Source organism: Gallinula chloropus (assembly GCF_964237585.1).
Source record: "Gallinula chloropus genome assembly, chromosome: 12".
Lineage (NCBI taxonomy): Eukaryota > Metazoa > Chordata > Aves > Gruiformes > Rallidae > Gallinula > Gallinula chloropus.
This window is the reverse complement of record NC_140097.1, coordinates 21,870,149-21,887,851: the sequence shown is the minus strand read 5'-3', so window position 1 is coordinate 21,887,851 and position 17,703 is coordinate 21,870,149. Positions and strand designations below refer to the sequence as shown.

General features: G+C 47.8%; 1 protein-coding gene across 1 annotated transcript in view; it reads left to right on the top strand.

The window, feature by feature from the left end:
* The window catches only part of FANCD2 (FA complementation group D2), a gene marked incomplete at its 5' end in the record, with an annotated part of 51,193 nt that overhangs the window by 19,426 nt on the left and 14,064 nt on the right, over positions 1–17,703 (top strand). The window contains 14 exons of the mRNA XM_084269760.1: positions 1,916–2,025; positions 2,774–2,834; positions 3,807–3,932; positions 4,617–4,690; positions 4,779–4,919; positions 6,012–6,112; positions 6,412–6,527; positions 7,834–7,942; positions 9,689–9,787; positions 11,873–11,982; positions 13,451–13,597; positions 14,816–14,932; positions 15,780–15,912; positions 16,111–16,222. Of these exons, the coding sequence (XP_084125886.1) occupies positions 1,916–2,025; positions 2,774–2,834; positions 3,807–3,932; positions 4,617–4,690; positions 4,779–4,919; positions 6,012–6,112; positions 6,412–6,527; positions 7,834–7,942; positions 9,689–9,787; positions 11,873–11,982; positions 13,451–13,597; positions 14,816–14,932; positions 15,780–15,912; positions 16,111–16,222 (1,556 nt within the window). The remainder of the gene's footprint in view (positions 1–1,915; positions 2,026–2,773; positions 2,835–3,806; positions 3,933–4,616; positions 4,691–4,778; positions 4,920–6,011; positions 6,113–6,411; positions 6,528–7,833; positions 7,943–9,688; positions 9,788–11,872; positions 11,983–13,450; positions 13,598–14,815; positions 14,933–15,779; positions 15,913–16,110; positions 16,223–17,703) is intronic.

Here is a 17,703-nt window from a genome sequence, read left to right as displayed (position 1 = left end):
AAAATTGCCTTAGCAGCTCACACAGTGACTTTGCAGCCCAGAAGGACTAGCTGTGTGGAGCTGTGTTCTGCCTGTCACCCTTATAAGATGCAAAAAGAAGGGAAGGAGTGTAAGCTCTGGAATTAACTCTGAGCTGAGAGTTTGTGGCTGTTTGGCTCCAAGATTGGCAGTCTGACTGTCCTGAGAGTGATCAGTATGTCAAAGGCTCCAGGGGTGGATCACCATAGCAATCAGTATCCTGGGATCCTCTTTGCCTTGTCTTCACTGTACAACTAAATCTGATGCCTCTTGGATGTGAGGATCTCTACAGGCAGGTTAGGTATTGTCCTTGCACCTCCCAAATCATTCCAGAACCATCTTGCCTAGTGAAGGTCCAGAAGAGATGGCATAACTCTGTACTGTCCTATTCTCTGCTACCAGTTTGGTCTCGTTGGCACCAGTAGTTTGCATGGCATAGCTCCAGCCTTTGTCTCCTGTCTCAAAGCCCCTCTCTGCTCAGAGCTTGTTCTTTCCTGCAGCTCTCAATCCCTGAGGGTCTCTGTATGGGCCAACCCCCTCCTTTGCAGGACCATTAGGGAGAGTTAATAGCAATCAATGCAGCCAGGGCTGGTTGGTTCCCTAATGTTCTTCAGAGGCCTGTGCTGCTTCTGAGTGCTCACATGTCTGTCGCTCCTCACAGCAGATGCAGCTTCTCTGCAGTGGTGGGTGTGTAAGCCAGCAATGGCTCTGGTGCTAACTGCCTAAAATAAATGGGTGTCCTGCTTCAAGCATTCATTGTTCCATCTCTGTTTTGAAATCAGTTACTTCCTGATACTGATCTACTTGTAGATAGCAGGGAACTGAGCTGTCCCTCAGTCTTGGTCTGGATCCACGTGGGAGCCCTCTCCTATGATGGTCAGCCTAACTAAGGGTTGGGGCTTTTTCACCTGCAATTTATCAGTTTAAGGGCTCAGACAGAACATACCCCTTTGTCAGAGGTACTGCTCTGCTCCTCTTGGTGCCTGCCCTGTTTTAGCCTCTGGCCAGCAGCACCATCCTCATCTCTTAAAACACAGTTGTCTTGATGAGCGCTCCTCTGCCAGCAGCTGGGATTCCTGGGGCTGATTTGCTACGTGCTCTTCTGTGCTTTGCTTCCAATCTTTGGCCAGTGTTAGACTTCTTACCCAGAAGACTGGTCTCACTGGCCTCCCAGCCTTCCTGAAGCCTCACTCTGCTGTGCCTGACCGTGCTTCAGTGTCAGGGGATCTGTTCCTCTGTCATTCATGGTCCAGACTCTCAGACACCTTCAAAACTGTGCCCACTTTGGGAGTGCAGCCAGTGAGCTCCTTGACACAGCTGTTGAAACAGAACAGGCTGCATTAAGACCTGATGTGGGCTGGCCAAGCTGCTGCAAAGAAGCCTTTCCAGCTGTGGAGGGCACAGAGGGGGGAAAGGGGGGCAACATGAGAAATGTCTTCATTCTGGGTGTCTGGTTTGCTGTTACCCACAGCTCTCTTTGGCCCTTCACCAAAGACTGCTCCATCCCTCAGCCTCCTGAAGTTGGTGGTGTTTTGGAGGGCAGCTCTGCAGCTTCTGTTTGGGTGTGAAGGGCTCCAAGACCATTTGCTATTTTAAAAATATAATCTTCTATTAATTATAGATGAAACCTGGACTAACTACGTGTTCTGTATGGCAGTTTAGGTCAAGTCAAAGCAAGTCACTTGAAATGCTGTTTTCAGCCCTACCTGGAGTTCTGATTAGTACTTTGATAATGAAGGAAATGGCAGAATGTGCATTCCTTTTGCAAAGCTGCCATCCCAGTAAATCCTCCCCCTGCAGCCTTTGGAGATGACATGAAGTGAAGATGCCAGTAGAATGGTGGGGGATGCACTGGGGTGTGGGCAGCTCTGTGCTGACATGCTCTGTGTCTTTGCAGGATGACATGCACATGGTGATCAGGAAATGGCTCTCCAGCACGGTTCCCAACCACAAACAAATGGGGATTATTGGTGCTGTCACTATGATAGGCACAGTGGCATTAAAAAGGTGAGACAGACCGGGGCAAAGGTGAATTTGATGTTACAGCCTGTTCAGTGCTGCTCTGCTGCTAACTTCAAAGGCATCCTGAATTCCCCCTTAATCCCTCTGCATGGATGCCTTGAGGAGCTCCACCAGAAACTGCTGCTTGGGGAAAAAAGAACTGACTGAGTGCTGTGGTGGGGTAACTGAGGTGCAGCTTCTGACAGTAAGGATGGGTAACCTAGTGTGCTCCATGTTTCAGTACAGGGAAAGCTAAAAGAGCAGCAAGGAGAAAGAATGTTACTGCCATGCTGGGCATTGGCATGATAGTTTCCAATTGCTGTATAAATAATTTGTGAGCCAGGCAAACTCCTGGTAAGAGCTGTGGCAAAAGATTAAAGCACGTGGAAAATAAGAGTTTGAGTGGTGTTGGGAAGCATTATTCAGCTTGCTTTTAACAAAATGCTTTTGCAGTTTAGTACATGGAGAGAAAAGCCCATCAAGGTCCAGGCCCTGAGTCAGTGGACTTCTTCATTATGGGGTTGACTAGAGAACTTTAGGATTCAACAGGTTAGAAAAAACATAGCCCTAAAGAAGACATTGAGTCTTGCCCTGGAGGTCCCAAACAGTAGGAGGTCTCTTCCTAATAATGTTCTAAAGAACATCTTTTTTCTGCATAAATCTCATTTTCTGGAGAGAGAATGTTGTGCATGGGATGGGTTGTGCCACCTCTTAAGTGCTGGGCAGGAAAACCAAGGTTATCACTTGCTTTCAGAAACGAAGGAGATGGTGGCTCACTGGAGAGACCAGAGCTGGGCAGGGAGCGTGACGGGCAGGTGAGTACCCAGACCGGGGCAGTGTGAGCAGGAGGGAGGACGTGGGCAGCCAGGAGGTGGGACTGGAAAGGCTCCTGGCTGAAGCAGCATGTGTGTAGCTTTACTGGTTTCTGAGATTCTTGTACCTTGGCTGCAGAGCCAAGAATCTATTAAACAATGTCTTGGAGAATCAGAGCTCTGTAATAAGTGGGATATTAAGACTAACTGGTCTTGCCTGTGGGTAGTCCAGGACAAGCAGTAGTGAATGCCCCATCTAGTGAAAGTCTTTTCGTAGAGTCATAGAATTTACTGAGTTGGAAGGGGCTCAGAAGGGGCATCTAGTCCCAACTCCAGATGTTCCTTCAAATGCAAAGGAGAGAAACATGCCAGTCTGCTTCAGTGAGCCAAAGGCAGGCTTTGCCTTCCCTCAGCTTGGCTGAGACAGTCCTTCTGCTGTACAGGCCTATAAAGGCCCAGCCTTGGTCTTTGCCCTTTACTCCTGTTGAAGAAGCTTCTTCTAGGCTAAGGGTGGTCCTGGGCAGCTTCCTTTGTGTTATTTCCTGGTAGAGCTGGGCCAGGACCTTAAGACTCATATTCCCTTGTGGTTCAGCCCCAGGCAGCAGCTGAGCACCATGTGCTGCTCACTCACCCCTCCACAGGAGGGACAGACAGAGGGTTGGGATAAGGACAGCGCTGTGAAAGGGGAACAGTAACAGACTGACCTGAGGGGGTGGTAACACAGAGCACTGCACCCTCAAGAGGCACTGGGACTGCCAGGAGCCAGCCAAACTACCTCTCCCTGACCCCTTCACAGCATGTGGTGTCATGTGGTGTGGAAAACTAGCCTGGGCCAACTCAGCTCACCTGCGGGCTGTTACCCCAGAGATGGAACTTTGGGTATGCCTCAGAGTAAGTTAGTGTAAAAGCAGGAGGAATTCAAGGTAGGAGCTTGAGTTGGATCCATTTGCCTTACCCATTTCTCTGCTCTCTCAGCTCTCCACCTTGCTGGACCTTGTGGGCTTCTGCTGTGAGCAAACACCAGAGGTCTGTGCACTGTACTATGACGAACTCGCCAGCTTGATTGAGAAGCAGAAGGGAAATCTGGACTTGCAGCTCCTGGTAAGTAGCTGAATCAATGAAATGCTTCAGAAACACAATGGGTTTAGGGATTGCAGGACAGAAGAATCAATTTGAGGATTTCACTCCAATCTGAGAACACTTGGTTTGTTTCTTATTCCAGGCATGCTTAAGGTTCCTGTAAGAGATTGATCAAATCCAAAATCCTCTCTAAGATCTATCAGCATTTTATTGGATGGTGGCAGATTTCCCATGGTGCTGTAACAGCTTCCTTTTTATGTGAACTTTCACATGACAACAGGGGAGCTCTTTAATGGAAATGACATTTCAGAGCCTGCTTTTAAGATTTATAGATAACAGTAGAATCTGAAAGGACTTTAAACTTAGCCTTGCAATTGGTTTCTGGTCAGACTATTAAGGCTATCTTATCTATATGTCATTTATAGTAATAAGTAAATAAATTGTATCTATGGTAATAGAAAGAGGATCTTGAAGGCCACTGAACAGCTCGTTCTTCTGGCTGGGGACTATCTTTGCATGTGTGCTGTGCTGCTCTCTGCAGCACTGTGGAACTTGTAGACAAGCCCATATCCAAAGAGCAGGGAAGAAATTGCTTGTGCACACTTAGCACTGTTTCCTGGCTTTGTCTCTAAATTCTCTGAGTTCTGCATTTCCCACTGCTGCTGTTGAAGCTTTCTTCATGAGTCCCTTCTTCTTTCTTTACAGGATGAATTTGGGAAGAGTTTGGTGGAGGACTTTCCCAATGACTTTGTGGTGGATCTCAACCCCACAGTGGATGGGTATGCTAATCACAGGCTAGGGATTGGTGATGTTTCTGTCACTGACAACTGAGTTTGTTAACAAGAGCTTGTCTGTCTGTCCTTGCAGCACGTTCTTGTTTCCAGTGAAGTCCTTGTATAATCTGGATGAAGATGAAAGTCAGGGAGCAATTGCTATTAACCTCTTACCCCTGGTGTCACAGGCTGAGCTTGGCAGGGTCACTGATGGAATGAGTAACCAAACTAAAAGGTATTTTGACACTTCACCTTTGGAGTCACCCCTCTGTTAAGGGGCTTGTTTACATTTGCTGCACTACACTGCTATCAGCCCTGCCTGCCAACATGCCTAGGCAGAGAGTTTATCATTTGGAGTGTTCTTTTCCTTCTCTGGCTCTTGGCTGCACTCAGATAGGTCTAGAGGCACGAGCTGGTGAGGACCTGGCAGCCTGTTCTGGCTCAGGCTGTTCAGGGGAGCTCGGGGGGGTCACGCTGCAGCTGCCTTGTTGCCCATGGGTCACGTTCTACCTCTGAGCAGCAGCTCTTTCTTCTGGTGCTGTGGTGACATCGAATGCCATGCTGAGGTGGATGGGCCACTTTGTGGTGGGAAAATCAGTATTTTGAGTGCTGACTCTCAAAAAGAGAGTTACCAAGGGCTCAGTGTGCATCAGCAGCACACAGGCTGTCCTCACCTTTGGTTACATGTAAACTCGTGTCAGAGCCAAGCCCCAGACGTGCAGCCACAAGGGGAGTTTGACTGAGAAGTTGTCTTTGGAGGGTAGAACAGTAAGCATACAACAAACAGAAATGTCCAATTAAACAGTTAAAAATACTAAGAGATGGGGTTTGTAACTGGCACCTCTGTGTCCTGCATGATTTCTTGTCAGATGATTTTGTTGAGATTTCAGTTGTGCTAAAACAGACACAAACCCTTTACCCACATCTACAGATCCCACTCTGAGTGGGAGCAGCAGCACACTACATAGCAGGCAGGAACATTTCTCCGTGGTTCACAGCTGTCTGGCACAATTGTTTAGACCTCTTTCTGAATTACTCAACTTTTCTTTCTCTCAGAAATAAATCTGACCACCCTTTTTGGCTGTTACAGCAGTTTTTCAGTCCTTGTATGCTCTTCTGGAAAACTGGTGATCACCTGGTTTTGGGGTGTTTTAAACATATTGGTGCATTTCTGCTCTGTGTTGCTGGGACTTGCAAGAAGCAAAATAAAAGGCATAGGCAAGGTGGCATGGGAGGGACATGGGGTGTGATGGAAAAGGTGGTGGGCATTCTGGAAACATGGAGTGGACTCTCCATGTCATTTCTTCTCTCTTATTTTCCCCACCAGAGTGGTGTCACCAATATGTCTGTCACCATCTTTCCGATTCCTGAGGCTCTACACTGGGGAGCAGAACAGTGGAAGCCTGGAGGAAATCGATGCTTTGTTAGGTATGGAAAACAGACCCTTTACAGAGTGACTCTGCCTGATGTGTTCCTGTCCCAGAGCCACACAGACTCCCTGCAGCTGCAGGAAGAATTGAGGGGTTTGTGGAAGAGGTTGAGATGCTCTGTTGCCCACAAAGTGGAAGGGAGGCAGGGAAGGCAGTTGCTTTGTGGGTGGGCTGGCTGACAAGGCTTACTCCAGATAGCCTCTGGAACTGTTACAGGCCTTGCTGAGAGACTTGGTCCATGCCAAGACCAAAGCCTGGGTAGCAAACCCATCATGCTGTCTTCCTGCTCTGTCCCAGGCTGCCCCCTGTACCTGACTGACCTAGACATGGAAGGGAAGCTGGACTCTCTATCCAAGCAGGAGCGGGAATTTCTGTGCTCACTCCTCTTCTACGCTCTCAACTGGTTTCGTGAGGTGAGTGGAGCCTGGGCTGTAGGTTCTAGACTGTCACTGAGGAGTAGCATTTAGAAACACTAACCCTAAGCTTCAGGGGTCCTGCTGTTGTTGAAGAGTCTTGCCTCTTGGAAACCTTCTCCAGCAAGGTCCTGGTGATCTGGCCATGTTCTTCATTATCTTTTATCCTTTGTGCTGGTACTAGCAGCAGCTCTGCTTTCTTGGGCAGAGGCTGTAAGGCACATCTGCCTTGCTGATGTGATTCTGATGTGATTCTCCATGGGCTGCTCAGCTGCAGTCCCTACACTCTGCCACATTTCAGTGTGTGAAAATTGGGTTTGCTGTTGCAGGGAGGATGCTGTAAACCCCAACTCTGTGTCTAACCTATGAGGTGGGTGTATGCCTAAACTGTGAAGGGGGCATCAGAAAGAAAAGGTCAGTCTCTGTGCAGGGGAGCAGAGCTGCATGGAGCCATCAGGTGTGAGGCCCTGCTGGCACTGCTGTGCCCAGTTTGGGGCTCCTGTTGTCATTCTGGAGTGTGTCCAGATGTGATGAGGGGCTGGAGCACCCAGTGCCTGAGGGGAGGCTGGGAGAGCAGAGGTTGAGGAGAGGGGAAGCCACAGGGAAGGGTGTCTTCTACTATGGTCTCCTGAGCGTGGCAAGGCAGTGCTCCCCTTTGGGAGAAGCTGTGACTTTTTTGGAGATGCTCAGTACTCCCCTAGAAAAGGCAATAAGCAACCTGTTCAGTTAGAGCTGCTTTGGGCAGGGTGTTGGACTGGAAGTGTCCATGGCTGCCTTGCAGATCCTGTTGTGACTCTGTACTTTGCTCTCTACCTCTGTGAACTTGGAGAAGGGTGAAGTGCAGTGCCTCTGAGCAGATCTGGACCATGCTATTTGCTAACATGGATGGTCAGTGGGTATAACCTGCTGGGGTTATTCTGAAAGTTGGTGTAATCCCACATCCTCAGTTCTCCCTGCTCCTGATGCTTCTCCCAGGACTGCCTCTTTCCTTGCAGACCTGGGAAGTGCCATGGGGTCTCCAGAGCCACAAGCAGCATAGAAACCTGTCAAGGTGCTGTCTGCTTGTTCCTATTCTTCAGTAAAGATTTTATTGCTCTGTTGCTTTTTGTACATTGCACCAGTTATGCTCCTGTTCTCATGGGCTTCTCAAGAGTTTAAAGAGCTTTTTTTCATGCAGGCTGTCTCTGTTCATACAGGCCACTTGTCTTGCATCTTTATTCAGGACTTGAGGATGTTATTCAGAAAAGAAAAGGTAGTAAAAGTGGGTACAGGCTTCCCTAAGCCAGTGAGTTTTGTGTGTCTCTAGGTTGTAAATGCCTTCTGCCAACAACAGGATGCTGAGATGAAGGGGAAAGTTTTGACTCGCCTACAGAACATCACAGAGCTGCAGGCTGTGCTGGGGAAGTGCTTGGCAGGTGAGTATAAAGTGTCTGTACGTTCTGGGCTTGCACCAGCTGTGGAGTGGTAGGGCTTGGCTTAGACATCAGTGGGGAGAGTATATGGCATTACATGCTGCTGCTCTGCAGCGCCCCAAGAGTTCATGTCTGGACAGCTGTTGTCTTCACCTTGTCTGAGTCCAAACTGCCCTTCTCAGTGACAGCTCTTTGACAGTTCCTCAGCAGACTTGGCAGAATCTGCTTGAGTTTGGTGGATACTGGAGTAAACCAGCCTCTATCCTAAAGAAACAGAGTGTTTCTCCAGTAGTCAGGCTGTAGCAGGCTGCTAAGGGGTGTTACAAAACTCCAGCTGCTCTAGGACCATGAATTCTTCCTGCCTAGCCACTGGAGCCCAGCGTGGAGACCCTGGGGTCTCTGTCCCAGGCAATGGGCACAGCTACCTGGACTGGCACAGACAGGGTGCTGTTACAAGATGTGTAGGAGTTGTGAGACAGCCAAGTCCCCATCCTGCCTGTCAGCAGGTTAAGACTGCAGGGACATGCTCTGGAGTCAGAAGCACAGAAGCATTTGCAGATCTCACAAGTACTGGCAGAGCCCCTCTGTCTGCCCAGTAGTCTGCCCAGGTCCCAGGTCCTCTTGCTCCACAGGTCCTCTACTCACCAGCTACTCCAGCTTGCTGCTCGACAGCAGACAGACACGCACTCACCCACTCACCTCACAGGCACAGTCTCTGCACACAGAGTCTGTAGAGATGCTCCAACAGCTCTGGCATCTTTAACAACTGACAGACCCTTGCTTACTCCAGCTGCTGATGCTGCCAGCTCAGGCTGCTCCAATTCTAGTTGCTGGTTCAGTATTTACTCACAGTTCTCACCAGTAGTTGGCATTTAGTCCTTGCAACACACGAACACACAGAGGATTGTGAGATTACACCAAATGTAGTTAAAGTCCTGAATAAGAAGATGGGACTTCAGTGATCAGGTGCAGGGTTCAGTCAGACACACGTACTGACCATCTTGCTTTATTTGTGCTTTACTCATGGCTAGTCCCCTTTACACTGTTTCTGCTTCCCTCTTTGTTCCTCCCCACCCCACTTCCCTGAATGTTCCTCCATTAATTTGAAAAGTTCTACTCTTCCCCAGGTCAGAATATCCTAAATCCTCAAATTCCCCTTTTTGTAACTGCTAAGAGAGGAGCCAAGTCCAGGTGTCCATCCCAAAGCTATGTCTGGAGTTCCCTAATGGCCCATCAGTTACTAACTGGAAACTTTGGGTCTTTGGCATTATCTCCACTATCCCTTGTCTACCAGGTTGGTGTGTGTCCTTGTTTGTGGCTTCCCCCTTTTACCTCCTTTCACACTGAAAAGGTCTTTGGTAAGATAAAGGTAATAAAGAAGACACTGTCATCTTCCCATACCCTTATACAAGCTATCCATTAGGGGCTGTGTTTGTAAACCAACAGACCAACTTAATCTAAAATAAAGAGGCCAGTACAGACAGAGCTGAGATGTGCTAGAATGGCTCTGAGCCTCACCAACACAGACAGATGGCTGAAGACAGGCTGGGTGCTTGTTCTTGCTGGAGTAATTCCCGTGCAGCAGGGACACAGAATAAGGCTAATCAGAGCTAAATGCACCTAAATGTAAGAACAGAGACACTCACAAGGCTGGTGAAACGTATGGTACTTCCTCTAGATAGGTGTTTTGCTTGTGTGTTGTCATTCAGGATCTGAACTAACCCAATTCCTACATGTTGGCTCTTTCAGCAAGCCCTGGCTATGTCCCACCACCAGCTTCATTTGACTCTGAAGCCCTGGAGGCTGTTGCATCCATCAGTGCTGCTGGGCCAGTGAGAAGAAGGAATGGTAAAGGAAGTTTAAAACATTGAAGGAAGCAGATGTGATGTGGGGTCTGGCTGGCACATTGCACTGCAGCTGATGCACTTGTGTGTGCATAAAGCACAGAATTCCTGGCAAGATCTGTCTAACTTGCAGTCTTATCTGATCAACTACTATTGCAGCTGAAGCAGAGGTGTAAAAATATCCTCCTCCAAACAGGGGCCTTATCTCCTTGGGAAAGGTGATGCTTAGCATTTAACAGTGAAAATCCAGGGCTTTCATTGACTGTTTTCACCAGCTGAAGTATTTTCTGCAGCAGCAAGTTCTGCTTTTGATGGGTGCATGCAGTTGTCAGGTACTGAACCTGTGGCTCGAGTGGCCTTGCAAATCCCCACCCCTGAGGTAGTAGGTAGCTGAGCTAAGTTAGTTTATTGCTAACAAATAGGGGAAGGCTTCACTTCCCCCCTCACCTGCACTTTCAGCTGCCCAATTTCCTGCCTTGTGTTAGCCCATGGTACCTGTTTTGGCTGCTTACTTTTTACTGGGTTCGGTTTTCACTGTTTCAACCAGCTGACTGGTTAACCAGTGATCAGGCTTCCTGAGTCAGTGCAAGGCAAGTGTCTGTGTGGCTGGGAACAGAAGAAAGAGTGGGGAGCAGCAGGGCTACCCCATAGCCTTTAGATCAGCTCAAGCACTGTCATAAAATCTAGCCTAGGACTATTCCTCAGAGGAAAGGGAACAAGATGCTCCTTAAGAGAGGCACAGCATGTCAGAGTTACCTCCCAGACCAATTCAGAGGCTTTGACATGGAAGACCTTCTCCTGTCTGAATGCTTTTCCAAAGATAATGCAATAAAAGATGCAGCTTCATGCATATTGTATCTCTTCATCTGTGGCCTGGCTGCTAGAAAGGGTCACAGATGTGAAAGTAGAAGCCTCTGGTGCTCATCAGCACAGCAGCTTTAAAATGGCAGATGAAAGTGTATGCCAAACTTTGCACTTGTTGGGGATTCAACTTGTGAAGTTGAATAAAACCAAACAAGTCCTGAAGGACTCCATGGCTGATTCCATCTGAACAGTGCAGAGCTTAAATGCTGTTTCCTCTCTGAGAAGCTTTCAGTCCAAGAAAGTACTATTCCAATTCAGTTCCTTAATAGTATCTGATGTAAAACCTTATCAAAGTCTTTTTGGAAATCTAAATCTCTTCTGGCTGATGGATCTCTTACCCATATGATAGCAACACCCCAGCAGGTTAGTGAGGGAAGGCTTTCCTTTGCAGAATCCCTGCTGACTTTTCCCCAACAGACTCATATGTCTGTGTGCTCAGTGGCCTTATTTTTTTAATTGTAGACAGCCCTGCCCTTTCCCCAGTGATGGAGGACAGACTCACCTCCCCTGTCATTCATTCTCTGGATTCTCATTAGATCTGTTTTTATTAGAGTTCTTTTTGCAAGCTGTCAGTCCTCTGGCACTGTGCCCAGCAGTTCTGAAATGTGGCATCTGAATTCCTTTGGGCACCTTGGGTGAATGTCACCTGTCCCTGGTGACTCACTGGCTGGCTGTTTGGGCTGTGTGATTCCCTGAAATCGATGCAGCTTCTTTGATCTCTCTGCTCCATAAGGCATTGGGTGTGAGAATCTCCCTCCTGCTGGCAGCAGTGAAGACTGTTCCATGGAGTTCATTGGGTCACTGCTGTTGGCTTGGCATCCCTGCAAGTCCCTGCTGTAGGTGTGTCTCCCCTTCCTTTTCCAGGTCCTCTTCCTCTCTCAGTGCTGTGTCTCAGGAAGAAGCATTACATTTGGGTTCAAGCATTTTTTAAGATGATGTCCCACTCACTCTTGCAATCAGTTCCTAATGTTTATAAGAGCAGGGAGACTTGCTCTAATTTCTTACTATGATATTTATAAAAGAGAAGCTGCTTGAGGAGGGGCTCCAAATACATTTGACTCTCTTTTGGATTGTGACCCTGGCTATGGATGGCACACAGCCTGTGCATGCTCCATGCTTGCTTAGGGATGATTAAAGTAGAACCTGTGCCATTTCCCTGCTGCAAGTGCTGTCTAACTTTGAGCACAGTATAGCCTTTGTTTCTCAAGCTGCTTTTCTTTTTAAGGAAGGAAAAAAAAGGCTGATGGCAGCAAAGCTGGCTCTGCAGACCGTTCTCAAGTAGATGACAGTTCTGAAGGAAACCAGCCTGATACTGAGCTCTCCGAGCTGGAGAAGGTAGGTGTATACCCCTGGGGGCTTGCAAGGGACAGGCTAGAGGAGATGACATAGGAACTTAAAAGCTTTGAGTGAGAGGTTGTTCATTTCAAAAGCTGATCACAGTTAAGTGGTTTGATTCTGCTTTCTGACACCTGCCTCCCATATGAATCTTGAGCACTGTCTCCTGCAGAGGCCAGCCACTCACCAGCAGGCAGCACGGCTCCGGGCACTGTGGATGTGCAGGATTGAGAACACTGTTAGTTATTTCTGGTTAAGAAGATTTCCATTCTAAGCCAGTGTCCTGTCCCAAATTAATGCAATGACCTGCCATTCCTAGACTCAGTTCAGAAACTGCAAGGTGAATCTGGAAATAGGAACCTTGGGAAGAGCTGTAGCTCCTGCTGGTTCTGGTCTGGTTCAGCCATGGTTTGCAAATTTTCCTTGAGGTATTTAATCAGTGTACTAATGATAAGGCATCTGTAAAATTACCCATTTTCATCACACACTAAGAACTATTCACCAGACCTGCCAACTGATGAATTACTGGATTTTAATACTTGTTCATTTTTAGACAAGTTATTATACTCTAAAAGTATAAGAGTACAGCTGGAAAGTCAATGCTGCTAGTGCTGAGTAATCACATAGTGAACTTTAGAACTGCTCTGTGGGTGGGAAATCCCTGAGCCCCAGGGTCAGAGGGGCTGCTTGGGGGCTGCCTGGGGAGGTTTCAGGCCAGGTATGTCTTTGAGTCCTGGCTCCTTTTGATTTGGGAGCTATGTCTGGAAATTTAACATCCTTGAAAGTGAATGCTTAGAGCCACATAATCACATAGTGGAGTCAAGAACTGCTCTGTGGGTGGGAAATCCCTGAGCCCCAGGGTCAGAGGGGCTGCTTGGGGGCTACATTGTGTCACAAGAGGCAGTGGGCACAAACTGGAATATAGGAATTTCTGCCTAACCATGAGGAGGAACCCCTTTACTGTGAGGGTTACAGAGCACTGAAATAGGCTGCCTAGAGAGGTTGTGGAGTCTTCAGTCTGGAGACATTCAAACCCTGCCTGGCTGCTGTCCTGTGTGGAGTGAATTTCCAGGAGTTTAGAGATTTTTCCTGAGGCATCAGGGCATCCTGTGGTTTGCCATCCTGGTATTAAGATAAAGACATTCACCTTTATCTCACGTGGTGCTTATAGTGCAAGTCCAAGAATGGGTTTTGAAATGATTCACAGAAAGGAGATAGCAAAGATTATTCCAGCTTCCTAAGTAATTTTTAGACATTTAGAAAAGTTGTAGTGTCTCATACAGTCCAAAATGAAAATGCTTGTGATCCAGTGTGCTTGTCTGTCTACCAGCTGCCACGAAATATTCTTAGTTGGCTTTTCAACCAGGCACAAACCACAGAGATCTGTGAGAAAGAAATAGCTTTATTTGAGGCAGAAACTCTGATAGGCCTGCAGGTTGCAACCTTAACTCTGCCATTTACTTCTCAGAGTGCTGCTGAGAAGGAAGCAGGAAATCCTCTGGCCCAGCTGCAGAGCTATCGCCCCTACTTCCGAGAGCTGGACCTTGAGGTGTTCACTGTGCTGCACTGCGGGCTGCTGACCAAGTCTGTCCTGGACACAGAGATGCACACAGAGGTGAGTGAAGAGTGCCAAGCCATGCTGATAAGGCTTTGTGTAACTGCCCCTGTGGGAAGCTGTATGGTGTTGAATACATTAAGAGGCAGCTTACCTAGTAAAAAAAACCTATGTCATTTAAATGAAGCTTGTGTTGCAAAGAGGCAAGAGTCTGGAGGCATCAGAGAGACTGCCTGGGGAAGAGAAGGCTGCAGGGGGACCTCATTGCAGCCTTCCAGTCCCGGAAGGGAGCAGAGAAACAGGAGGGGAATCAGCTTGTTAAAAGGGTAGAGACTGGCAGGACAAGGGGGATGGAGTGAAGCTGAAGGGAGGAAGGTTTAAATTGGATATTAGGGGGAAGTTCTTTGCAGAGAGAGTGGTGAGGGGCTGGAACAGGCTGCCCAGAGAGGGGGTGGGTGCCCCATCCCTGGGGGTGTTCAAGGCCAGGTTGGATGGGGCCCTGGGCAACCTTATGTAGCTCCAGGCCTGGAGGTTGGTGTCCCTGCCTGTGGCAGGGGGTTGGAGCTCTGTAATCTTTGGAGTCCCTTCCAACCCAGACCAGTCTGGGATTCTATGACCAGCAGATCAGGAACTCAGCACAAATGTGGACCTGGTGCCCCTCAGCACGCAGGGTCCTGTTCATCATCTGGGAGATGATATAAAACTGCATTGCTATGGATGTGGAAAGCAGAAGTGCTTCCTTCTGTCACCTTCTCTGTAGGCAGGCTGAGCCCACCTGGAGTCTAATGCTGAGCTACAGTAAGGTTGGTAGAATGTGGAAGGGCCGTGGCAGGCTGGAGGTGGCCCTGCCTGCTCCAGGCTGTCTGCGTGCAGGTCACAGGCTGGTCGGATGATCATTTGACAAGCTGTGAAGTACTGCCACGTTTCAAATTACTTCCTGGCTCTTACTCAGTGAATTCTGTGACTCTTTGGGCTTAAACCTCTTTTTAGAGCTTATTTTCAATGTCAGTGTCTGTAAATCCATTCTCTCTCAGGGGTTGTTACTGATGTTGCCTCAGCTATGTTCAGAGCACCACGGTTGCTTCACACTTTGAGTAACCACAATCAGTGCCCCATACTTGCTGTGGGGGAGACATAAAACCATAGCATCAAGCAAACAGGGCCCTGGCTGAGGTTAACTAAGCCAGGAATCATAACTGGAAATAGAAGATGGGATCTTCAGCTTCCAGGCACAATTACCTGCTGGGGTCCTGGGACTGACTGTTCTTCTGACTGCAGGCTCGTGAAGTGGTGCAGCTGGGGCCTGCTGAACTTTGCTTCCTCCTGGATGACCTGTGCTGGAAGTTGGAGCATGTGCTGACCCCATGCTCCACGAGGAGAGTGCCCTTTCCAAAGGCAAGTACAGCAGCAGCCAGTGGGTCTAGGGGCATGCCAGTGGCTCCAGGCCTTTCCCAAGATAAATGTTTTTGGGAGTTGTTAGTCTGATGCCCAGCTATGTCAGAGCAGCACCTGCTGTTTCCAAAGAGATTCCTGCACCACTTCCCTTGCTGAAGTGTTGAAGCATCTAGTTCTCTGCATGTATCAGAAAAGGGTATATAAGTAAGGGGAAAGCCTTATAGCCTCAAAACTCAAGTGACCCTTTTCGTCTCCTAGAAAAGGCTGGTTGTTCAAGAAGTAGCTCAGGTTAGGCAGGCCAAACAGCAGCCATGTCTAGCAGAAGCTGCCAGATCTGTGTTTCTGCTCCTCTGCAGTCTTTAGAAGAACACCTGGAGTGCAGTGACTCCTTGCCTTCCTGGCTGATGCCCTTAGGAGGGAAGTAAACATGGGTGGCCCACTGCATGAAACTATGAGAAACTGACTGCAGCCTGACAGAGTCCATCCTATCTTCAGTGTTCTTTCTCCTTGTCTTTCTACCTATCTTAATTTTGACCTGCAGAAGCTGCCTTCTCTTAGTGTTTGAGTAAAATGTTGGACTCTGTGATCATAAAGGTCTTTTCCAACCTAAATGGATCTGCAGCTCTATATAAGAGCTATTCTTTTCATCAGATGTTAGGCACTTGGCTGTGGATTGGTGAGTTGGCACTGGTTGTTCAGCAGAAGCCAACTTTCTTGTTCTCTGCCCCTTCCTGACAGAGGGAATGACATCAGGAATGGTACCACTCAGAAGTAGGCTAAGATTTGATGTGAAGTTATTCTGAAGTAAGGCTGATGAAGTGACTTTACTCTTTTGGGTTTGCTGCAGGAAAGAGGCTACAAGGATATTGGCTTCTCCCACCTGTGTCAGAGAACCCCCAAGGAAGTTGCTACATGTGTAGTCAAGCTGCTGAAGCCACTGTGCAGTCACATGGAGAACATGCACAACTACTTCCAGGTCAGTGGGCAGCAATTTTTACTCAAAAGAACTGCCAAGTTATGTCACCTCAAAAGGTATTTTTAGTTCTGTTTGTGTGGAAAAAGAGCTGCTTTGTTTTCTTCAAGTTTTTTGAACGTGGAGTTCATGGAAATGGATTCTTGTGCCATTATCTCTTCTTGGTGTAGCATTTAATGAATTGTTTGTTCTGTATTAAAGGCAGCTGTACAAAATCAGGCTGCAGAACATGAACCAGGAGTGAACATCCAGGAGCACCAGCTGATGTCCTGTTGTTACCAGCAGCTGTTACTAACGTTCCGTTCCCTGTTTGCTTGGTGAGTTGGGATGGAAGAACATACAGTTGCCAAAATGAGCAAAGTCTATTTTATTACTCCCTCCTCTTGTTCCTTTTCTTTAAAGAGTTTGTACCCAACAAATGGCCTGTCAGCCATGCAGAGCAGCACACTGCAGTGGTTGAAGACTTTCAAGTACTTTATAGCTACGTTGAGCTTTGCTATCTGACCCTGAGCTGAACTAAAACTAGGTGATTAACAGTGGATGTACAATGAGGCACTGAACTGGCTAGAAATCGATGTGGCTTTGGATCAAGACCAGCATAGTGGGCACACTGGCACATCTAGGTGTGCAGCTTCCATTCTGTCTAGAAATCTTGAAAATTCTTACCCAGCAAGTCCCTCATCATTTGTTAAACTGTTTGAATCCTGAGCAATGAAAGAATTTTCTTTGCTTGGAAATTCATCCTTGGAAAGGATGAATGTATCCAGGCAAGAAGCCTGTGCTGCTACTGCACTCCAACTGGATTCATAAATGCCAGTCTCAGCAGTGCATGTCCAGCCTGGATTTGACCTCTGCATCTGCTGATATAATCCAGGAGAGCATCACAGAAGCTTTTTCTGAACCCTAATTTAGCTCTGTGTGCGGAAAGTGATTTACCTTTGTGCTTAAAAAAACCCCCAGTTGTAATTGTGTAAAAAAACCCAAAAAACAACAAACAACCTCCCCAACCAAAACCCAAAACCAACCAAACAAAAAACCCAACAACCAACCACAACCCTCCCCCCAAACAAAACCCCAAACAACAACAACAAAAAAAACCCACAAAAAAAGAATGCATGAGGTCTGCTTCTCCTTTTAGCCAGTACTGGGGCCTCAGGGACCCTGATCCACTCCTGACTTTTCCCAGTTGTTTCCTCATTGGCCAATATGAACGTTGGTTGTTCCTGAGTGTCCCCACCTTGTACACCAAGAACCTGACCACAAGCGTTGGATAGAGAGTAGCATCATTCTGCTTAGCTGTAGGTCACACAGCCATAGATTGGTGTGAGCTGTCCAGCCAGCCACGTCCAACAGCCAAATCACAGCCCCTTTGACATACATTTGATGGAGCCCTCTTAGATTACTGATTGCTAATTGACTTGTGTCTTAAAGGTGGACTTGAGCATTACCAATATCAGGTCCATAGGTGTAACACATGGATGCATTAGAGCCTTTCCAGAGTGCCTGTCCTCACTGAATGGTTTCAGACACCAGTAGTTGAAAGAATTAATGAAGATCTCTGCAGGCTCCCTGGGATAAAAAAGCCAGGGATCTCCTGGAGAGAGTCCAGAGGAGGCTACAGAGATGATGAAGGGCCTGGAGCATCTCCCCTGTGAGGAAAGGCTGAGTGAGCTGGGGCTGTTCAGCCTGGAGAGAAGAAGACTAAGGGGGGACCTTATGAATGTTTATCAATATCTGAAGGATGGGATGCAGGGGGAATGGGCAGCCCCTTTTCAGTGTCTGTGGGGACAGGACAAGG